Raw genomic sequence first — 23,619 nt, forward strand, 5'->3', positions numbered from 1 at the left:
CCCCCGTGTATTTTTGGTTGCATAAAAGGGCACTAGAAAGTTAAATTTCCTTCTGAATGAGCCTTCTCCCGATATTCTAGGGCTACTGGTCCGATGCAATCATCCCTGGAAAAAACATACGCATCCGTGATTTTTTCTTTTGGCACAAAAACACAAAATTCCCAACTTTAACAGATATGGGCTTGAAACCTATACAGGAAGGATCTCTGATACGTTGGATCTGATGGTGTGATTTTCATTAAGATTCTCTGTGTCTTAGGGGGTGCTTTGGCCCACCCCTTTTCGAAAATCCGGCAAATTTTCTCAGGCTGGTTGCCTTTATAGGGTAACACTAAACTTAATGGATATTATGTATTTAGGATCATTATAATAAGCCATTTTTTTAAATATGTGTACTGATATCATTATCATTATACCGTTTTTTAGAGTTCCGATTACCTTTGAGTTGTTGCGTCGCTCCATACTTACACTTCTTAACTACGAAACTGTTTGAGAATCTCATACTTTTTTTTTATTGCGAAGTTACCTGAACACACTAAATTAAAGTGTAGAAAAATATAATGAAAAAAGAAATCAACAATGCCACAGCATAAACACAGAAATAAACATACACCATAAATAAAAAACAAAACAAAAAAACATATAAACAAAACGAAAGACAGAAGAAGAAAGGAAGACTGTTTCCCTACTTTAGTAATTAATATAGATTAGTACTTGAATGAGGTATTAACCCTACTCATCCATCCAATGACATAGGTCAAACAGCATCGCAATACACAATAATAACAAAAAAGCTTTCTTAAGATATACATTCTTGAGATTCCACACAAATTAAAGCATGGAATAGTAATCAGTAGCTTTCTTAATGGAATGGTTTCTTGTAGGACAGGTTGTTTTTGAAGGCAGAAATCAACCCAGAAATCTATTAACGGAATATTTAATACTTTATATTTGGCTAGCGTCTTATAGATAACTGAGATTGGAGAGGGGGGGCCCTATTCCCTTGAGAAGTTTCCTATCCTATATATTTGTATCTTGTAAAACTTGCTTGTAAAATGTCTGACCGAGTTTCAAACGCTTGACGGGATCCAGTTGTTTTCCTGGTCACCAATTCCGTATATGAGAGGATTTATGTTTTTTTGTGGCATTCCTTTGGAATTATTTGACATCATTTATGTATTCTTGACCGGAGGAATATTTCCAAGATATAAATTTAGAGCATAGTTAACCTTAGATCTAATCCACCTCACACTCCCCACTTCCAATTGATTCCACCATTCATTTTAAAGACAGTTTGCTGAATTCAACGTTTCTGACATAAATCTATATCTTTTATTTCATGTACTTGATGAAATTCTTTCTGTTTTCCAGGCTTTATTCAATAACTGAGGTTATGTTTTTCTTGTTTATATTGAGGAATTCTTGGAAATCAATACATAGTGTTGTACTTCTACGTTGGGTGTCTCCTGTACTCCTCTGCCCAATTTGTTCATTCTTGTATCTTTTAGCAAAAAAGATCCATTTATTATAATACTTACATAATTCATCGTGGCCTCTTTGGCAAACTTTTCCAATTTTTAAGAGGTTATAGTGCTTATTGGACATCTGCCCACTTTCTCAATCTAAAATACTTTCCCCCAATATATTAAAATAGATTCTTAACCCCTTTTTAAAAGATTGTCGCAAAATTTCTGAGATTTGCATATCTAACCCATAGGTGTGAATTATCAGTAAATGATTCCTCCCTAGGAAACTATTCTCATAATATGAATAATCTCTCTCCGATACACAACACTTGCATACACAGAACTTCTTTAAATATAAGTAAATTGGAAAACAAGGGTCTTATATGCTTCCGAGAAGGCAAGGTTTCTTCTCACTTCAGGTAAGAACACAGGGTGAAGACTTAGCCTTTCCAAATCTTAAGGTTGGTAAGATTTTCCTCACGGGTTTCGATATGTTCGTACTGCTTGGGACTTTCCTGAGCCCTCCCCCCCCTTTCTATCAAAACTTGCACGATTTTGGAATTAGGTTTGTTTGAACGGGGTTCAAACACAAAATAAAATCTTTTGCATTTCAAAAGGCTTAATTTTTGTGTTAAATATTTTTGAATTTTTTTAAGATTTGACAAGAAATTCTTCCCATGTCAGGAACCTCGACTCTTTTAGCATAATATTACTTCTAAGACTTTTAATTTTCACGTTACTCTAATTAAACCTTTACATTTCAAAAACAAAATAAGTTTTTCAAACTATTTTTGGGTTCTCATTTGTTGGAGTTCTTCAATTACAAAAAAAAATCCTTCCCATCTCAAGAAACTCTACTTTTATGAGCAGTTATACTTCTAACACTTCTTACTTTTGAGTCTCCAAAATAAAAGCTCCATATTTCAAGATTCCTAACTCTTTCAATTTCGATTTTGAGACTTTTAATTTTCTGATTTTTTTCAGCAAAAGTGTTTTTAATTCAATAAACTCAAATTTTTAGCTTGTGTAAAGTTCTTGTTACAAAATTTCTTCATAAAAGTTATTCCCGTTTCAAAATCTCAATTTTTTTTAAACAATTTCAATTCTAAGACTGCTTACTTCAGATAAATTTTCAACACATTAAGTTTAACCTATACAGTTCAACAAATTCTAGTTTTACACGATTTTGGAGTTTTAATGCTCTTTTTTACTTTCTAAAATTCAAATAATATTTTTATCATTTTCATTTGTTCATCTTCTGAAGAAACCCGATACACACATGCTTACTTCCCCTTTACTCTGATAAGCTAGAATTTCTCCAACATGCGAAATGCTTAGATTTCGCTATTGCATAAAGCCCATTCTAATACATTGTACAAGAATACCAATGATCACTAGTCACTTTCAGATTTTGTACTAACTGACACGCATATTACATAGTACTTTAAAATCCGGTGCAGCGAAATTACACCCTCATAAATTAATATGGCAAAATCAAACCCTCTTGAGCCGGTACAGCAGACTTAACAACGGGAAACTCAACATAGATGTCTAAAAAAAAAAAAAAATTCAACTCTATTGACTATAAATGGTGACAGAAAGCACATTTTGGTCAGCACAATATAAAACTTCACTCATCTTACCCTCATCAAAAGCCACAGAGGCTTACAATAAATTAATTTTTTGTAGAGTGAATTTCATTTTTTTTGTGCTAGAAATTCCCCATTTTTCGATTTTTTCGACGTTTTCACATTTTTAAATTTTTGTCAAAGAACTCGCAAGTTTTAAAATTTCGTATATGAATTTATCCATTTTATTCATACTATTTTGTTGATATTTAGGAATTCATTCAGTTTTTGTGGAGAAAACTCTAAAAAATTTCAGTTTTGTCAAAAAATTCACATTTTTCAATATTTTCGTCTATTTAGAACATAATTTTTTTTTAATTATGTGAAGTTTTTTGTAAATGAAAAACCGATTTCATTCTTTGTCAATTATATTTACTGATTTGCAATTTCTGTCAAGTAAAATCATTTTCAATTTTTGCTAGGTTTTCACATTTTTCATTTTTTGTCGTCAATTTCACACAATTTTTCATTTTTTGTTGTTAAATGTTATGTTTTTTTCCAGTTTTTGTCAAACAACCTCACATTTTTATCCATTTTCGTCGAAGAAATTCATATAATGTCAATTTTTATTGTAGTTGTTAAATATTTCCACATGACGGTAAGACAGCTAACCTTGTCACTTTTGCAATAAGGTTAACTTTACACAATTTTTAATTTTTTGTTGTTAAATTTTATGTTTTTTACCAGTGTTTGCCGAAAAACTCACATTTTGTCTTTCTTCGTCAAATATTGAATTCTTATTGTAAATTCAAATATTGTCAATTTTTATTGTAGTTGTTAAATATTTTAACATGACGGTAAGACAGCTAACCTTGTCACTTTTATTTATGTAAGCCAAATACCGGCAGGATCGATACTAGATAGTATGTTTTAAAGGGGTGCTGCTATTAATTTTAGAAGTAAAGACCATCATCTTGTAGCGGATAAGGTTAATTTAAACAACAATTTAAGAATTTAAGTAACTACCTTAAGGTAAGCTAGGATGTTGGTTGACTCAAGGATGTAGATTTAAGAAAAATTTTCCAGGAACAGTTGAATACTAATCGGAGAGCTTAGAATTTGACAACGTAGACATTGGTAAAATGGTTGAACATCTGGAAAATGCAGCCAGACAGCATAACAATCAAATACTATAATGGTATGTTGATAACTTAAGAACGAATAGTCAATCTGAACTTGTTCTAGTTAAAGAAGAGAACTCGATCACATATGAAAAGAGTAAAAGAGATATGGGTAGAACATTCTGCTTATATAGCTTTCCCCATTTACCGTTTTTAAGAGTCAAACGGGATTGGAGGCCAGCCTACCCCTCACCCTATGCTCATCATTTCCCAAAAAACATTAAATCAAAATTCTGAAATAGCCATTTTTTATATTTGAAAGGTCCTGTAACATTGTCTTTGGCGATGTCAGCCCCTCCCCAACACCATCAGAGCCAGTGCTTCAAGTAATAAAGTTTGTCCTTTGCTTATACATAGTATATGCTATTAAAAAAGGTGGGTATGTTTGATCATCGCTTTCGACAATGACGAGGGGCATTCAGGCGAACCTTTTGAAACGTTGTTGAGGGGAGCGTTGAACTAAATCAAAATACGTTGCGTAGATTTGTGTTTTTAAAATGGCCTAACTAATAAATGACTGAATACATTAATATAGTATTTTCAGGAAATGGTACGGACATGATCAATTGACCGAAAAGGTGACGCTTGCACGCTACTGCTACTACTACTACAACTACCAATACTACTACTGTTAAACTACTACTACTACTACTACTACTACTACTACTACTACTACTGCCACAAAAATTACTGCTCCTGTAGTGAGTACTACCATGGCTAAGAATATTGAAATGAACATCTGAGGAAATTTTGTGGGGAAGGTTGAACTAAATCAAAACATACTATTTGCAGACGGATTGTCAAAAGGGCGTATCAGCAATATTGTTGGAACGGCTTAACACATCAAGATGAAACTTCCAGGGTGTCTTGAGGGGATGTTCAACTGACCAAAGGTGACATGTACATGCTACTACTACTATTTATACAGCTGCTACTACAGTTACGTGCTGCTAATCCAATATTATTACTGCTAAATCTGTTCCTACTACTACCATTGCTACTAAGATTCTAGCACTATTAAGACTACGCTTAAGAAGGTGAAAATTTGAAAAAAATACTAAGGTAAAATTTAAACTAAGTCAAAAAACGCTATATGCATGCAAATTGTCAAAACAGCGTATCTCAAGAATGGATTTGGTTATTAAGCTCAAACTTCCAGAGAATGCTTAAATGGAAAGTTCAACTGTCCAAAACAAAAATATGCACACTATTACTGCTAAAACTACTAATACTTTTACTATTACTACTACTATTTTTACTACTACTACTACTACAACCACCACCACTATTGCCACTATTACAGCTATTTCTAATGCAACAACTTGTAAGGTTAAGAGTATTACGATGAAAATTTTATGAAGTTTTCAGGAGGAAGTTGAACTATTAAAAATATGATTATACAAGTGATCAAAAATGCTTGTCTGCAATGTGATGCCAACGGCTAATTGTATTAAGTTTAAACTTTCAGGGATTGCTGAGGAGGATGCTCAGCTATAACTAGTACTGTTAGTATCACTACTGCTACTACTGTGACTACTATTATAACTCTGCCTAAGGGTATGAAGGATATTGACAGGAGAAACTAATCTTAATGACAATACACCGTTAGTACGCAGGTTATCAAAAGGGTGCATCAGCAATATTTTTGGAGCATTTTAGTGTCCCTCCCTATGGAACGATATTCTAGACAATGCCAACCCGGTAAAAATTTTCCCCTGGATAATTCCTATTAACATCTCCGCAAGTGAAATTGAATCAACAAAGAGAAAGTAAGACAAACAAAAGGAATGTCGTACAGGAATTCTGGCAAACTTTCTCAGTTTAAAATTTCCCTTAGAAAGTTCGCTCCCCAGAAACCTCCCTCGCTACGAAAATTATCTCCAAGAAAAACTCCCCCGACAAAAAGTTTACCCCTCACCCCTTAAGAATGTCTGTATGTTTTCCAAAACAAAAGTAATTGTTAAATGATAATTTAGTATACATAAATTATCGGCCGATTTCACGCACAGGCCTTTCCTCAGGGACTGTGGAAATCATGTTATCCCCAAAGACATAGTTACTGGACATTTCAACTATACTGAGCAATATGGCTATTTTACAGGCGAAAGAACCTTTGGGGGAATAGTAAAATGTAATATTGTATGTGTGTTTCGTAATGAATAAATCTTATCTTATCAAAATTTTGATCAGATGACTTTGATGAAAAAGGACTTTGGGAGGGGATTTTTGTCCTCCAATCTTTTCGGTTACTAAAAGGGACACTAGAACTTTTAATTTTCGTTCGAATGAGTGTCTCGTTGATACTCTAGGACTATTGGTTTGATGTGATTGCCCCTGAGAGAAAAAACAAATATACACTCGTAGTCATTCGTCTGGCAGAAAACAAAAAATTCAAAATTTTTGAAGATAGAAGCTTGAAACTTCTACATTATAATTCTCACAAATGCTGAACCTGATGGTGTGATTTTCATTAAGGTTGATTTGCTTTCAGAAGGTGTTTCCGCCCTTTTTAAAAAAGTGTGCAAATTTTTTCAGGATCGTAGCTTTTGATGGGTAGACTAAAAGTTAATGAAACTCAAATGTTTGGAAGCAGTAAAATAAATTGATTCTTTTGATATATCTCTTGATATCAATATATATATTTAAAGTTTCGGTTAATATTGAGCCGCGTCACTTCTTACTTAGAGCTCGTTACCATTAACTGTTTGAAAAAAAATTGAAAAGATTTTAAATATTGTTTTGATATTCCGTGAAAAAGTCTATGAAAAAAGTCAATAAAAACAGAGAGAAAAAAATTTGAAAACTTTTCCCACAAAATAATTTCTTCGAAGAAAAGTACAGTGATATTAAACCAAAAATGAGCAGAAATAAAGTCTAATAGTTTTCCAAGCGTAAGACTACCATTAATAGCCATTAATAAACAAGTGAAACCCAAGAAGAACAAATATTACAATAAGTTACAACTCAAAACGAGCAGAAGGGCAATATGGCCCTCAGAAAGCACGGACTTGTCAGCCCTAGTCATGTAGAAAATCATATTTGAAAATATTAAGGATAACCTCATGTGTTGAATAAGGGTTGAGAAAAGTTCATATTAAAATTCAAAGTTGAAAATACGGGTTGAGTCGGTTTAATAAACTGCATTATCGGTCATAAAATCATAATGGTCCCATAAATGTAACGGAGTTAAGTTGGAAGCATTGAAAGCATAACTACTCCTAACAACCTAAATAGTGTATGCTAACTAATTATGGAAAAATAGTGTCGTAGCCTCTCATAATAACGGGTTGGCTCTTGTAAAATATCAGAAAATAAACAGTTAACACATAAGATCATAAAAAATTCGACGAAGAAATATCTTCTTCTCAAACGGTGTGGTTTGTTGTTGGGCAGCTTATACCTATTTTTTCTCTAGAGATTCGCCTTGCCTCTGTTTTATCTTTCTTAGCTTTTATTTTGCATTATGAACTGGGAATCTTGGTCTTTGTCATTAAAGCTAATACAACTTGTGATTCAATAGTTTCTCAATATGTCTTCTCAAATGAGAACAACAATCTACAGAATATCAGTTAAATAACTAAAAAAAAAAGGTCTTACCAAGAGCCCCTAATCACCCCAAGAGCCCCTCCATGATGCAGCTTCTCACTCTCGATAGTTGAAAAGAAAGTGCAGTCCAATTATTTTTTTCATTGTAGCTAATATTGCAGATAAAGATGTAAGCTTTCTAGACAGTATTTCTTATGAATTGGAAACATTTACTGCTATTAGAGATATGATAAGACTATATCATTCTACTATAGACTATTAAAGCGTATTAACTTTCTTTTAGTGTTTGCTATTTATTATAATGAATTATTAATTTTAAATCAAATTAAGATTGAGTTGGCAATTATTTAATTATTACTTATTAAGGTTTTTTTCAACTATTTATCTAAGTTTAGTTAGGTTATTTTAAGTTTTGTAAATGTTTATTGAGCTTAAATCCAACTGCTGAAACTTGTCTTTCATATTTAGGTCAGGTAATACACGTCCTGCTTTAGAATACAATGGATTTAAAGGAAATATTTATTTTGAAAGTATTCTGAGCTCAGTGACAAACCTGCCAAACATTGAAGATAATCTTTATCTCAGTAAGTCCTCAATTTCCTTTCATTTATTTTCAGGGATTGCAAGCCTTAATTGTTGCAATGATAGGTCTTATCTGTCAAATCAGGGCACTAACAATCCTTCACTGTCGGGCAATAATGCGAATAAGGTGAATGGCAATATTAATACAATAGTAAAACACTATTCAAATTCCTGATTTATCGTAAAATTAAGGCAAAACAGGATTTCAGGTCTAAAATGGTTATTCATTCGAAAGGCAGGATAGATAGGGTGATTATTGAATGTCAACTATATGCCAACAAGGATAATAAAGAATAAAGAGGACTGGGTCCCTTCTAATTTTTCTATGCATGAATTAAAACATGCCAAAATCTAAACTCCATAATTTGTGCACAAGGTGCCTAAGACTTTGAATTCGTATGACCAGTTTTACACCAATTCTGATAAACTTAAGGAAGGTGACTAGTTGTTGGTAGTTATTGTTTATGTTACAGATTTTTCAAAGTCAGTTATTTTTCTTTATTTTCTAATTTTCTATCCACTCCCTTAATGATAAAAGTTGAATTAAAAAATGAACATAAGTTAAGAAAGATAATGACCTTTTAAGAAATAAAAACATGTTGTGTTAGTAAAAGTAAGTTAACAACTGAATGGGCAACTCCTCTCTCATCCAGTGAAAATTTGTTTCTGAATATAATAAGTTTTCTTATATAAAGAATACCCCCACTCTCATCTTTATAGAGCTCATATCCGTAGGTTAATTTAGTCACCACTGAAGATTCACCTGGCTCCAATCTACCAGCGTCAATAAATCACATGAATCAAATTTCCAGCATATTTTATAGGCTCAAGCAAACATTGAAGTATCCAATCTGTATTAAATTAAAAGTTGCACTTAATTTGCCCTTTATTAAAGACAACAAAAATGGAAGATGCATATTTTAATATTTGAACTCATTTTTTCTTTTTTTTTAAGCATAAGTTTTTTTTACTTAGTATATATATTTTCACCATAAGAATTTATATTGATTTTTTTAATATTTTTATGTTAAGTAAAGGAGAAATTATACCCATTTTTTTCATGAAAATCCTTAGCCTAAACTAAGGGCAATGGCAGCTTCCCCCTAATATATATCAAATTTTTACTCGTAAAAATTTTAATGGTACTTTGTTAGAAAGGAGTGTAAGTAAAAAGCATTGTAAGATTAAATCGGATCTTAAAATTTCAATAAAGTTTATATAATTTTTATTATTTATAGTAATATACTGATCTTTGAATTATCTGCTGCTTTTGTTTTACTATAATATCGTAATTTTTTTTGCATGAAGTTTTCCAGAAACAGATGAATACTAAACTGGATAGTAATAAAATTAAAAAAATATAGAACATGGTTGGAATAATTTTATGAAAATAGTTTTTGAAGTCGCAAATGGTGTCTTGAGAAGGACACTTAGAAAAAAAGCTATAAATATTTGCTGAAGATAGGAAGAGGGGTTCGTAGAAGAAATATTTAAGGGATAGAATGTAGAGATAAGAGGAATGTAAGGAAAGTATTACTGAAGATATGGAAGATGTAGACAAAATAATAGTAAAATATTGTAGTGGCTGGTTATATTTTTTCGAGTTTAGACATTCAAATAGCAATAGCGAAACTTACATTATAAATTTTTAACATCTCAAAAGATATTATATACTGAACATTTCTTATAATACAATATGATTATCTAACATAAGGTTATCAAGCTCTTGCGAAGTACTTCCAAATTTAGATTACAATGGCCTAAAGAAGGATATACCGATTGAAAAATTTACGAAAGGGATAAAAAGGGGCAAAACGAAGACTGGAAAATGGCACTGGTCGCATGCGACCATACGACCATCATAAAAAAGGAGATAAAAAAGAATTTTCACTATTGACTAATCTCGAAACCTAATTTCTCAGAGTTGGGAACATACCAGCTAGATATGCATGTATGGATGTAGCCAATGGTACTTGATAAGTTAACTCAAGATCCAACGCTAGTAGAATGATTCAATAAAAGCCTAAAGCGCTATATCAAAATTCAACGTTAATTAATGAATAGTCGAATCAAGTACGAGTTCAACGACTTTCTTCCGCCACAAAAAGGCTTTGGAAAGGTGTCGAGTAGCCTGCCACTACTATTACTATTATTTCTATTCTTCTTATGTTGTACATGCCGAACTTTTAACTCAACTCCATACAGTATTATTATTATTTTTTGGGAGATTTATGTTTGTGTGTTGTAATACAGAATAAAATGTCATGGTTTTTGTGAAGATCTCTTAATTTGTACAGTAAGTTTAGAAGTAAAATAAAATCTTCTTTAAATTATTACTTTTTCATAAAAGCTAAAATTAGCCGAAATTTGAAAGATAATGAATATAATAACTTTCATGAGCTTAAAAAATAGAATCAAATTTTTCTCTTGCACTTTTTTCTTTGCTTTTAACGGGTGCTTCTTTCTCCTTTTCTTTCATTAAACAACATTACTGTGCAACCGAAGTAAAAAAAAAAAAAAAATTAAGAATGCTTTAAACTTAAGTAGAAAATCAATGCAAATAATTTTCTTGAGCCCAAACATTTGAAAAATCTTGCTTTCTTATGTTTGCTATTCAAATAATAGAAATATCTTTTTATTGTTTATTAAATTCAAGGGTTCAATAACCGCAATTCGTGGTAGTTTGTCGGTTCTTTGTAGTATAATCGTTGTTATATTTTTGCTTTTATAATCTAAATATATTAGTCGTTTAAATACAATTTTTCTTCAAATCTAGAGCCTGAGCGGCTACCCAGTGCTGTTTGCGATTATGAATTTGGAAATAAAGGTGTGACCTCGGGTTTTTTCAGTAGCGATACAACCGCATGGAGAGTTTGGCCAGCGCCGTGTACGATACATTTTGTTGCTGATCAGAACGAAACAGTTTTGGTCAATCTGATCAAATACAAATTGAGGTAAGTTCACAGAGTTCGTTTCAAAAAAAGTTTGAAACTTTTTTTTTATAGCTGTTGGATAGTTTTAGTCAATCTTATCAAAAACAAATTGGGATATGATCTTAGTGGAACAGTGAGTTTACTTGTAAAAAGTTTCGTTGCTAATAAATTTTAATTCTTTTTACTTGCTGAATATTCCATTAAAAACGACAATCAGGTTTTGAGTTTTTTTACTGTCTTAAAATTGGATTTTTTGGTGAAGTTAGAAGTTGAAAATAAAAAAGAAGATGGAAGGTTGGGTGGGGTCGTTTGGCTTCCTTTTTTGAAATACACTTAAGGACTAGTGTAATTGACAAAACAAGCATGATTGACGTCACAAAAATAAATCAATAGAATTAAACCCTGCTTTTTAACAACGGATTATAAATATACAAAAGAAGCAAAGTAATGAAAAAGATAAAAGAATAAATAATAAAAACATATAAAAATAAAAAATAAAATAAAAATAAGAATTAATCTGAATAGTGCCAGTAAACAATATTTATCGTAGAAAACGAAAATTCATTTTCAAATATACCTAATCAATTTAATGGACTATTAATATCAGATGTGCCTAATGGATATGTGTTTTCTTTCATCGTTTGTATAGTGAAAATGTGGAAATGCAAGCCAATGTTCAATTCCGGTGTATTTGAAACTTGGGCTAAATGAATGTAAACAGGAATAACATTACTGCTCCTTGTCATTCCCGTTAATGGACTCCTTAAATTACTTCCGCTGGGACCCACGAAATAAATTTACCTTATCTATGAACTTTAATCTTTTTAAGCTACAAGCAACGTTCTTCACAATATTTGTATTAAGACGGGTCAGTTAATTACTGCTACCTAGATTATCAAGAAGCTAAGGTATTTCTTGCATTTACAAAGCGAAGCAAGTATACTTACAACTTTGTTTCTAAAGAATGCTGCTGGGACACGAGACAAAAAAAAAAAAAAAAAAAAAAAAAAAAAAAAAAAAAAAAAAAAAAAAAAAAAATCTACACTAAGAATATAAGAGGCAAATCAAAACATCCATCTGTTATTTCTTATAAATTTATTGTAAGTCTCATATATATTTCTCGTACTTTGATTGTAAATCCTGAATGTTCAACATCAGAAAAAAAAGTTACGAGAACAGAGCTTTTCTTTTGTCGCAAATAAAAGAGATTTAAAAAGGAGGAAAGACAAGGATACAAAATAAGTAAGGCTTATGGTTCAGCTTAGTAAGAGTTGTAGCCAAACCAGAGCGGTAGCCAAACATATTACTATTCGTGGAATTCCCGATGGGATAGTAAATTTTTAATTTCCAGCGTCATAAGAAAAGTAGCCATGGATCAAGCTTTTCTTCATGCTGAACTAATAGAAGTTTCAAAAGAAGTAAAGACAAGGATAAAAAGTAAAAAACGTTTATAGTCTGTTATGGTTTTAGAGTTATGATTTAAAAAAGTAAAAAACGTTTATAGTCTGTTATGGTTTTAGAGTTAAGACTCCCTAGGGGAACATGAATCTTTAGTGTCCTGAATCTAAAATGGCTTTTCTTTTATGTTTTGAGCTTTAATTGGTTGCACTGCATACCATATAAGGCCTATGATTGACGACTGACGTTGGAAAAATCACTAGAAAAACATATTCCGAATTGGCACTGTCCTTATAAGAAGAAATTTGAAGCTTGAATCTGTGTTTCAGTTATTAAGTCCAATAGGCTGCTAAAATCTAGCTATCGGAGGGTCATAAATCCTCCACTATCTATATCTGCTTTTAACTCCCTTTTTAATATATCCTTTATAGTCCCAATATGCCTTATATCCTTTCTTATGTCCTTTATTAGGGAATCTTACATTTATGTTTGACTCCAAATGAACAGTCAATCAGCTCAATTTTTGGAAGACTGTCTCCTCATATTCTAACTATCCATATATCTGTCTTTCATTATAAGCCGAAAAAATGGGATGAAACATCAACTTTACTAAAGCTTATTGTTCCCTATACGGTGATTGAGAGGTCAATGAGAAATCCCACACTTCCTCCGGAAATCACCCAGTATATCTTCCACAGCTCTTCGAATTTCTGACGTTCTCGAGAAATACTTAATCATTACCAGTTCCAAGGCCTTTAGTTTTATAATTTTTCTTGGAAATTTCTATGAATTTTTCTATGAAAATTTACTAATAAATAACAATGAAAATTTACTTACTAATAAGCTTACCTATTAGTAAGCCTATCGGTAGCAGTTACCTATTGGTAAGCGAAATTATCTCATTGTTGAGTCTTGTTGTTCTCTAATATAAAATTTTCATCCTGATTAATACCCAGTGACTTAGTCTTCAAACTTTTTCCGTTCAGCATAATTTTCAAGCATATTCTTGCATTTAATAATCCAATACTCAAGGGCATGTCAAATAATTTGCTGCGTTTAAATATTAAGCTATATGCTTTGTAATTACTACACTCACTCTTATCGCCTTTCTCACAAAGATTTTTAACTACTGTGTTTTAAAGTTGCTGTAGTACTTCCTCGTTTAGGAATTCCTATTCATAAATTTTCGGTGTCTTGTATCTATTTTTTTTTATACCACCGTCTCTCAAAAACCTTTTTACTAATGTATCAGCAAGTGAAGCCTTTTTATTTTTCCACCATTTCAGTCCCGTTTCCAGTCCATTCTTTCTAATGAAAAGTGTTTTCCCTTCCAAATTATCAGGAATGCTCTCATAATGTTTCATTTCATTTTCTACAACTTCTACACATTCCTTTTTTCTTGTAAGATCAAACAAAAATAGAAAACTATTAAAGAATAAATAAAATAGCTTCAAGCTCTGATCAAGCAGGAAAGGACGGAACCCCATTCTCTTCAATCAGAAATAAAGTCTTTTCGCTAATATTCCTAGCTGCATTTCCAACTTTCAAGTGCTTCACTGACTGTATCCTTCAAATTTATTCCATCCAATTTTCAACTTCTAAGCCCTCCAGTTCTACAGCAAATTCTTAGTGCAATTTTCCGTTGAACTTCTATTCTGGAGTCCATTATCATCATAAATACTATGAAAATGCTTACCATTTCTAAATATGAACTTAAAACTAACTACGAATGGTTCTATATGCTGGTAACTTCTAACTCGATGAAAATACTAAACGTGGTAATCTTCAACTTTCTATAAGAAACAAGTAATGTCATCGTACCAATAATGTCAAATAATGTCATTGCGCTAATAATGTAAAATAATGTCAAATAATGTCATAGTGTTTAACCTGTGTTCAATATGCACAGCGAGCTACTGTTTCCCTTGTGACTTGGCTATATACACTCGCCTGCTAGTTCTAATAGTTTATCTTTAGCAACACTTTGACCCTAGTCAGGTAAAATATTACGAAATTGTCAGCTCCTGTTAACTTACCAGCCAATTTATGACAGCTTAAAACTCTACGAAGCGCAGATACTGATCTCTTTATTATCTGTCTTCCCCCGGGAGTGCCGTGCAGGATTGGAAGAAGTGATCCACTACTTCCCATGATTTTTCGCCAGGATTCTTCTGGCACCCATTCAGAGCCAGGTCGACTGCGGCTGAGCGTAAACAGTTACACGGCTTATCCCTGTTCCTAACCAAATAATCAGCAACCCCAGTAGTAGAACGACTACCGTTAATGACACGGGATTTCAAGTCTAGCGTGCCAATCACTCGGCTAGTAATGACCAAGACTGTATTGATTATTTCTCACCAGACTATTGCGCTGACTACTGTACAATTTGTATTTTCTCTCTATATATAAGATTCACTTAAGCCAGTACAGTCTCTATCATGCAGTACTATAAGGGCAAATACCACTATGACTGGTACTTTGTACTTTTTGGTCTGAAAGCTTGGAACTATAATTCTATATTGATGTTTCCCAGAGTACTTAGGTGCTTCCATGTGGAGTGACAATTTGGAGATGAAAGCCAACCCTCTACATTTTGAAAATTACCTTTTCTGTCTTTATTAATAAAATCTGAAGAATGAGGCTGACTTCCCCCATCACATTTTCAGAAACTTTACTTCCATGAATCCTACATCATGCCCGAGTAGCTCACCTTTCCTAATCAATATATAATTTTTTTTATTACGTAATTTCTTGATTTCTCGCCCTACATAGGCTTCCGCAGAAAATTTTCCAAGGGATGACCAAAACCAGAATAATAGCAATGAGGGAAGAAATACATATTTTAGGGTAAAAGTTAGTAAGATAATAATAATAATAATAATAATAAATAATAACTCATCTCTATAATATACTCAATATAATAACTTATTCATACCTCTATAATAACTCATTTATTATTAAAACACAGTAAGATTTTTTTTGTTAAAAAAACTTAATTTGCAAATACTAAATGAAAGAGAACTCAATAAACTTTTAAACGGCGAGAATTGCAAGCAAAGACAACACTCACTTCAATCTATCTTGCACTGAATAGAAGGTAAAAAAATGGGTAAATAATACGGCATTAGACTTTACAGTCCCCACCAGCAGTGGTGATCATCGTTTCATGGCCCCTCAGCCAGGAAATGCAAAGGAGGGTTGGGGGCCACCCATCCTGTGCTTTCACACACCCTTCCTGTTCACCTTCCCCGGATTTCGCCGGGTACCCATTTAGAGTTGGGTTGACCCTGGCTGAGCTTACAGAGTCGCATCACTGACCTCCGTCCCAAACCAAATAATTGGGTACGCTACGATTCAAAGCCTCGTACTCTTGGACAAAGGATGCTAAATCTAGCATACCAATATAATGTATTTCTATGCATATATTTTTAGTGTATTGTTTCCAAAGCATAGAGCAAAATAAAATCAGATTCAAACCAAAGTTACCGACAAATTTATTTCTTTCAAGATTAAATAGGTAGGAACTTTGTAATTAGGGCATCTCCTCAGTCCTAGAACAGACTATAGAAGGATTAACGATTAAAAGTTTAAAACACCTTCCAAATAGGATATTTTAGGCGCTGAATTTTTCTAGGATGCTTAATAGCCTCACTGACCCACATCTGTGGCCACCAAGTTACCCCTAAGGTATGAGCATTTGCAACTCTCGACAGTCCAGTTGAACTAATACTACTACTAACAACTCACGACAGCACCAAGTCTCCTGAGGCCTACACAGCTACGCATGCTCCTCTTTCATCCCGATCTATTCAAAGCTGCTTTCTTTACAGCCTCCTGGGAAGTAATTATTTCCTTTAAACCTTTCTTTATGACACCCTCCCACCTCAATCGCGGAAAACCTGCTTTCTGTTTAGCCCTAGAACGTTGGCCAAAAAGGACAATTTTCGGCAATCTGTCATCATTTATTCTTAAAACGTGCCCTAGCTATCTCAAATTTTTTGTCATTACAGCCCTAAAAAGTAGGATTGAACCGAACTTTCAGTACAGCCTACTGTTTGAAATATGGTCATAAATCCGGGTACCCAGAACAATTCGTAGGTAATTTCTCTGGAAAACACCTAGCATATCTTCATCCACTTTTCGGAACACCCTTGCTTCAGAGCCTTATTTGATCACTGTCATCACTGTAGCTTCTAAAATCTAATCTTGGCTCGCAGACTTATCTTCCTCTTTTTCCAAACTTTTTTTAACTGTAGAAAAAACACCCCAAGCCTTAGCTATTCCACTTTTAACATCTTCACTGCTCTAGCCTTCTTTACTAATAATACTACCAAGGTAAAGGAAGCTAAAGTCGCCCTGGCCAATCTTTTCGCTACCCAACGTCTCCTTTTCATCTTCACTTAGTCCTAGCCTCAGTGACATAGTCCTCTTAACATTAATTTTTAAACCAATTCCAGCACCCTGAACTCGCAAAACTTCTAAGAGTTCATTCATTTTGCTCAAACTTTAATCTAGAATGCTTAATTCATCAGCATAATCCAAGTCGAGGAGAGATTTTTCTCCCCGTTTGATTTCGTGGTCTCCCATTGCATTTACTGTGCTCTTTAAGACAAAATCCATCAAAATGATCCATATAAAGGGAAATAGAACACAATCCTGCTGAACTCCTGATTTAATATGAAACCAACTGCTAACCTCATTTCTTAGATTAGCCGCAGCAGCGTTATTCTCGTACATAGCAGTAACCACGTTAATATATTTTCCGGTATATCATACAAGGATAAATACTTCGCTAAAGCCCTTCTATCAACATTATCGAGTGCTTACTCATAAACTGTAAAGATAAGGAATAAAGGTGATTGATAACTCAGGCAATTCTCATTTACTAACCTAAGAGTTAAAATTGTCGTCTTATCTTCTACCTTTTCTAAAACCGCACTGTTCTTCTCTTAGAACTTTGTCTACAAAATCTCTCAGACTTAAAAGTATCATATTACTAAGTAATTTGCTACCTATAGAGACCAGACTAATACCACGATAATTATCACACTCACTCTTATAACCTTTTTTATACAGTGGTTTAACTAAGGTCTTCTTGAATCGCTAGGTACTTTCCCTTTTTCAAAAGTGATATTTGTAATCTTCAGTAATTTATTTCTAGCCTCAGAGCCACTAAATTTAAGAAACTCATTTACCGCACCATTAGCACCTTGAAGCCTTATTATTTTTAATCTTTTTATTGCTCTCACTAACTCTTCCTCACAAAACTAATCTTCCTTCACATCCAAGGTATCAAAAACTTTCACATTTTCCTCTATATCTTTCCCTGCAACTCTATCTCTGTATATATAGCACATTCTCAAAATGTTCGGCCGATCTCTCTCAAACTCTTTCCTTATCACTAATTGTGGCCCCGTTATATCTTTAACTGGGACAAGTCCAGACTGATTCTCCCTCTCAATTTAATAAGATGCCAGTATAATATTTTACTATTATGTCATCTAGCTATATCTTCAAGATCCTCGGCAATTTTATCGATGGCCTGCACTTCACACCTCCTTAGTTCATATCTTCATGCTTTCTCCACTATCTATACATTTCTTTTGTTTTCATCTCATCTATTGCTCAGATAATTCTAGTTCAAAACGCATAAATTAAATAGTTACTCTAAGTATTGATATAATATACATCATTAGACCATTTAACTTTCTATGTTTTAAATTTTGGCTATATATAAACCAGTAAAATACGTACAACCTCAAAAAAAGCAACATACTCCAAAATTGCAAGCCAGGGAATTTATCTGTGAAGAATATCAGAACACTAAAATTCTGGAACATCAGAGCCCATCAAAACACCTGGCAAATCAGTTCTTTTATGGTTATCACTGAAGACATCATGGAAGAAATTATAAATAAGAGAATTGTTTATTCTTCTACTGAATTCATTTTATTTATAGCTATAACTTAAGTGTATTAAGCGATTGTTGACCCTAAAGCGATGTAAAAACACTGTTTTGCCCAAAAAGGGGTTAAGACTGTATAGGGCTAGGGCTATTTATTTTAAAACTGAATCGGAGATGCAGCCCTTAATCTCTCTTAGGAATCAAGCCAAATAACACTCAAGCTTCATACGTCATTGGATCGGGAACATTTTTTTTTCAAGGAGATTTCAGGCATATAATGAGCATATCTGTCACCGTTCCAATCTAAAAAAAAACACTTACTTCTAAAGTGGGCAGTATATCTCTTTTACTTGGTCTAGATTGCCTTACTGAGCCAAGTACATTTATTAGAAAATAGGACTCAAGAAAGTCTGTTACGAAATTCCACAGAAAAAAAATGCAATATCTGTCTTATCTTAAAAAACAAATATATTTTTAATTATGAACATATTGGCCTTGTTAACTTTTTCCTGATCAGCGGTTCCCAACTAATTTTGGGCCACCCCCAAGGTACCTAGGTATTTCTAAAATGCTGATACTCCTTGTGAGATTCGAATTTTGTTATTCAAAATTCTTATTGTATCAAACAGTTCGTGGTAACAAGCTTTTTAAAAGGCTAAACTGTTTTACTGTTTTAAAAGTACAGTTAAGAGAAAGAGTCAAACTTTAGCGTAAAGAACGGGGCGTTGATGAGGATGCAGCCCCTTTCATAAACGAAGTAATTTCTGTTCGTTTTAAGTTTTAATGTCGCTCCTTACTTTCCATTAAAAAAACTTGTTTTTTTTATTTTTCAACTAAAGGAAGCTTGAAAGACCATTAACTTGTAATCTTTTTTCCGATAGTCTTGTAGGCATATTTAATGCCAATGAAAAATACGGTCTGAATACAAAATCTTTATAAATTGTATGATGTCGTTGCAAAACAATTATGTATCTTTGTTGATCTTTAAATGGATATAATGTAACATCATTCATATGATTTTTTTCAATATGAAGGCTCTAAAGTATAATAAGTGCCTGGTGCCTCATGGAATGAATATTAAGTATATTTCAAAAGTTTGGTGTTTTTTTTTGTAATTTTAAGTTCTTTTTTTCCTATATAAGTTCTAAATAGTGTTGGAATCTACCAAATACTGGGATCTTCGTATAAAAAGATAACTTAATGGAATACAGCAACAGCAAAATAAGACGACGCAATAAAAAAATTATATTTTATTTTGTTTTATCTTTTATATAAATGTTTGATTTTTAAATGTTCTATTCTTCTATACAAATCCGCTCCAAGAAGTTTTTTGGCTTCAGTCCAAAGACCAAGTTTTATTCATATGGTTCAGGTGAAGGGAAAGAGAGGGAAAAAGAAAGAAAACGAGAAAAGGCGAGGGGACATAGAGAGACGCAAAGCGAAAAGATACAAGAGAGAACTAGGAAAAAGTGACAAAGAAAGATTGAGGGAGAACGAGAGAAAAGGTAAGAGAGAGGGAGGGTTGAAGGAAAAAGAGGAAGAGCCAGAAAGTGACGGAGAAAAAATAAAAAGAGAGAGAGACGAAATGGAATTTATTCTCACTTTTTTTTTTCAGTGGACCAAATTGTAAATCCTATATTGAAGTCTACGACACTTCACTGGACATACGGTGGCCAAACACTCCAATTGAACGATTTTGCAGCCCAATAGAAAGGAAATCCTTTGGAAGTAAGGGGTGCGTTTTATAACTTATAGCAGCTTGAAAAGGTGATATTCATTCAGAATTATGCAAAGAGCGTAGCATTCAAAAGGCTTAGAAGAGACTTAGATATAGTAACAAATGATTGAAGAATATCAATATCTAGAAAACACTATTGTCACATCGGCTGGTAAAAACATGTCAATGCATATATACACCACAAAGGTGGGACAATCCAAAAGGGGCTATTTAAAAAGGCTCTGATATGTTATAATAAAGGATATTATGTTTGACTTACAAAAAAATCACATCCCAAAAAAAAGGCTTACTCCTTTCCACAAAGTAATAAGTTTCATTAAAGAGTACTGTGATTGGGTCACAAAATCAAAAAAAAAAAAATCACTGACCTTTAAAAAAGCTTACTCCTTTCCATGAAATAATAAAAAAGCAGCCCTCTTTTTCTTTTAGGCTGTTCTTTCTCAATGTTCTTTTGGATATTATCGGCTTTGTCTTTCTAAAGCTTTTCTTTGTCTTTCTGTCTTGTTTGGTTGTACTTTCTTATAAGATCATAGAATGAGCCCATGAGGTAAAACATAGTAAAGATATACGAATATACTAACAACAAAAGTAAAAATAAGATAAGACCAGACGAACATTTTTAGCCAATGAAATAACTAAAAACAAAGCAGGTATATCTGCACAGACCATTGTAAGTAGGAATCTAGTAAAGATAATCGGAACTGTTGACCAGCGGCAATTCAGAAACTTCTGTTCTTCATCCACCACCCACTATCTTATTCTGCTTACGGGCACAATATAGAGTACACTTGAAGAACCCATTACCTGGCTCAGAACTTCAGCAGTTGAATTACTAAAGACTTTTCATTTAACTAAACACAGTACTTTGCAAGAAGAACTATTCAATGCATTTCAACTTCACCTATTTTTAATTAGAATAAATTCGTCTTTCCTTACTAATAGAAGACAAGTTGTCAAATGTTTTAATGTGTATTCTGATCCCCTCACAAACTAAAATGGTGTGCCCCATGGACCCCCCTTAGACCCAATTTTATTTTTTCTCATGATGAATAACCTTGGTGTTGATTTCTCTGATAGATAGAAATTTATTGATGACGTAACAATCTTAGAGACATGTTTCAAAAAATTTAAAATTAGACAAATGGATTTCCTGGAACATATGTCATATGATGTTGATACTAATGGACAGTCAACCCTTAAAGGTTAACACTTTTAGCAATCAATTAAATTAAGATTCTCCCTTCTTCAACATGCCATACCCCTTTGGATGTCAGCACCATGGAATTACTTGTACCACTTCAAGTGACTTAAAACGGAATTATTATATTAATCGTATTTTTTTTCCCACGACAACTGTTAGGTTTTGGGTGAATCATATTGATTTTTTTACTTAGATTGTCGTTATTTTTAGATAAATATATAAACTATGATAAAATGTTACTTTAAAATACCAAAATACCACCCTCCTTAGACTCCTTAAAAAATACAAGTCTTCTAAATTGCATTGTTTGAGGATTTCCCTCTCGTTAGTACGCCAGTTCCTTGTGTGTGCCTGTTCTGTTTGACATCCTATTGTATATAATGAGTTCTCAGAAAGAGTAGAGGCAGTCCAAAAAAGGTGACTAAGAATCATCTTCAGTGATGTTAAAATTCCTTATATCTCCAATTATCGAAGAGACAAACTTGTCACTCTTAAGAAAAGGGGAACAAACATTTCCTTGTGTTCCGCCAACAGTGTCCACCATAACCCCTGAGATTTTTACTCTTCCATAATCAATTTACTCCCTTTTGACCTTGCCTTCCTCATTCTGCTTCAACAAAAATCCCTTTTTTGACACCCATAAGATTTTCCACTGAATGACATAGAAGGACTTTCGTCCCTTATATTGTTGATATGTTAGATCATTGAATTCCCCTTTTTATTTTACAATTGTTAATATATATTTACGAATTCTGAGAATTTCTGTTTTTTAAATAAGTGTTATGTAGATTTTATTCACAAGACTGAATCGTAGCCTTTTTTTTATTTTAGGTTATTTCCCTTTAATTCCGCGAATTTTATTTATTTTTGACATGTTTTACCACCTTTTTGACATATTGAAAAATTTCCTGACTAATATGTGTGCATGTTTTCTTGTATCTGCCTTTTGCTCTAAAGTGAGAATTCGGCCCATCTGGGCTTGTGATACCTATTTTTCAGACACAAATCCTAGACACTCAAAATTCATTTCTTTCCCTTCCATTAATGTGACTTCCAAATATAAGTTTTTCTGATTTCGTTCGTTTTCTCCTCCTATCTTGAATATTAGACAACTGATTTAGAATCCTGATTGCAAAAGAACCGAATATTCATTATAGGTCGAATAAAGCCTTGCTAAGGGGAAATACGGGAAAACTTGGGCATCTTATAATTCTGGCAGCCGCAACTGCAACCTAATAAAAACAAACCACCTCCTGAAGTAAAAGATAGTTTTAAAAAGTTGTTTAAAAACAACTAAACATTAGGAAAGTATTACCTTTTGTAGCAAATTCAGAAAAGGTAACCATTATTTCGGTAAATATTAACAGTAAGCCTATTATCCATGGTAACAATTGTTGACCATGTTCTAGAATTTTCTATTTTTATAGAATACTGAAAAGAAACTCACTTTAGCGTACTTGCTACTTGCCCTCCGATTTGACGAAAACTGATATTCCTTGTGGTTTCTAGTAATAATTTTCTTTAGAGATAATTTAATTTCATTTAATAGGCATATATTTCGAGGGTGATACCTAGCATGGGGATACCGTAGGGAATCTACGGTAGGCACGCAACTTGCCTGGGTAGGGAATTTAAAGTGCCGAAACCCTATAGGCAAGTGTGTATTCTCCTGATGAGCCCTTGTGTTGGGTTGTCGCCTCTGAATTATTTGTCTTTTTTATTGTTTTTTTTATATTATTTTATATTTTTTTTATTGTTTTATATATTTGGTAAATGACGACTTATACTTACTTACAATACGACTACCTTTCCATGCATTTTTCTTTACGGTTGATTGTGTATGGCTATGCTGTTTAACCTATGTAATTGGATGGATGAGTAGAGTTAAGGCCTCATTCAAGTACTGATCTATATTAATTACTAGAGTAAGAAAACAGTCTTCCTTTCTCCTTCTGTCTTTCTTCCTTTTTTCTTTTTTTTTTGGTGTATGTTTATTTCTGTGTTTGTGCTGCTGCATTGGTGATTTCTGTTTTTCATTATTTTATTAATGTCGTGGCTGTTGGAAAACTATTGAGGGTGTTATATATAAGTCTTTTAGGTT

General features: G+C 33.0%; 1 protein-coding gene across 5 annotated transcripts in view; it reads left to right on the forward strand.

Moving 5' to 3' along the window:
• The window catches only part of LOC136039519 (uncharacterized), a 188,915-nt gene that overhangs the window by 133,333 nt on the left and 31,963 nt on the right, over positions 1-23,619 (forward strand). For all 5 annotated transcript variants that reach the window (XM_065723319.1, XM_065723320.1, XM_065723317.1 and 2 more), the window contains 3 exons: positions 8,230-8,345; positions 11,120-11,297; positions 20,195-20,314. In XM_065723319.1, the coding sequence (XP_065579391.1) occupies positions 8,230-8,345; positions 11,120-11,297; positions 20,195-20,314 (414 nt within the window). The remainder of the gene's footprint in view (positions 1-8,229; positions 8,346-11,119; positions 11,298-20,194; positions 20,315-23,619) is intronic.

The sequence above is a fragment of the Artemia franciscana genome, chromosome 19 (assembly GCF_032884065.1).
Source record: "Artemia franciscana chromosome 19, ASM3288406v1, whole genome shotgun sequence".
Classification (NCBI taxonomy): domain Eukaryota; kingdom Metazoa; phylum Arthropoda; class Branchiopoda; order Anostraca; family Artemiidae; genus Artemia; species Artemia franciscana.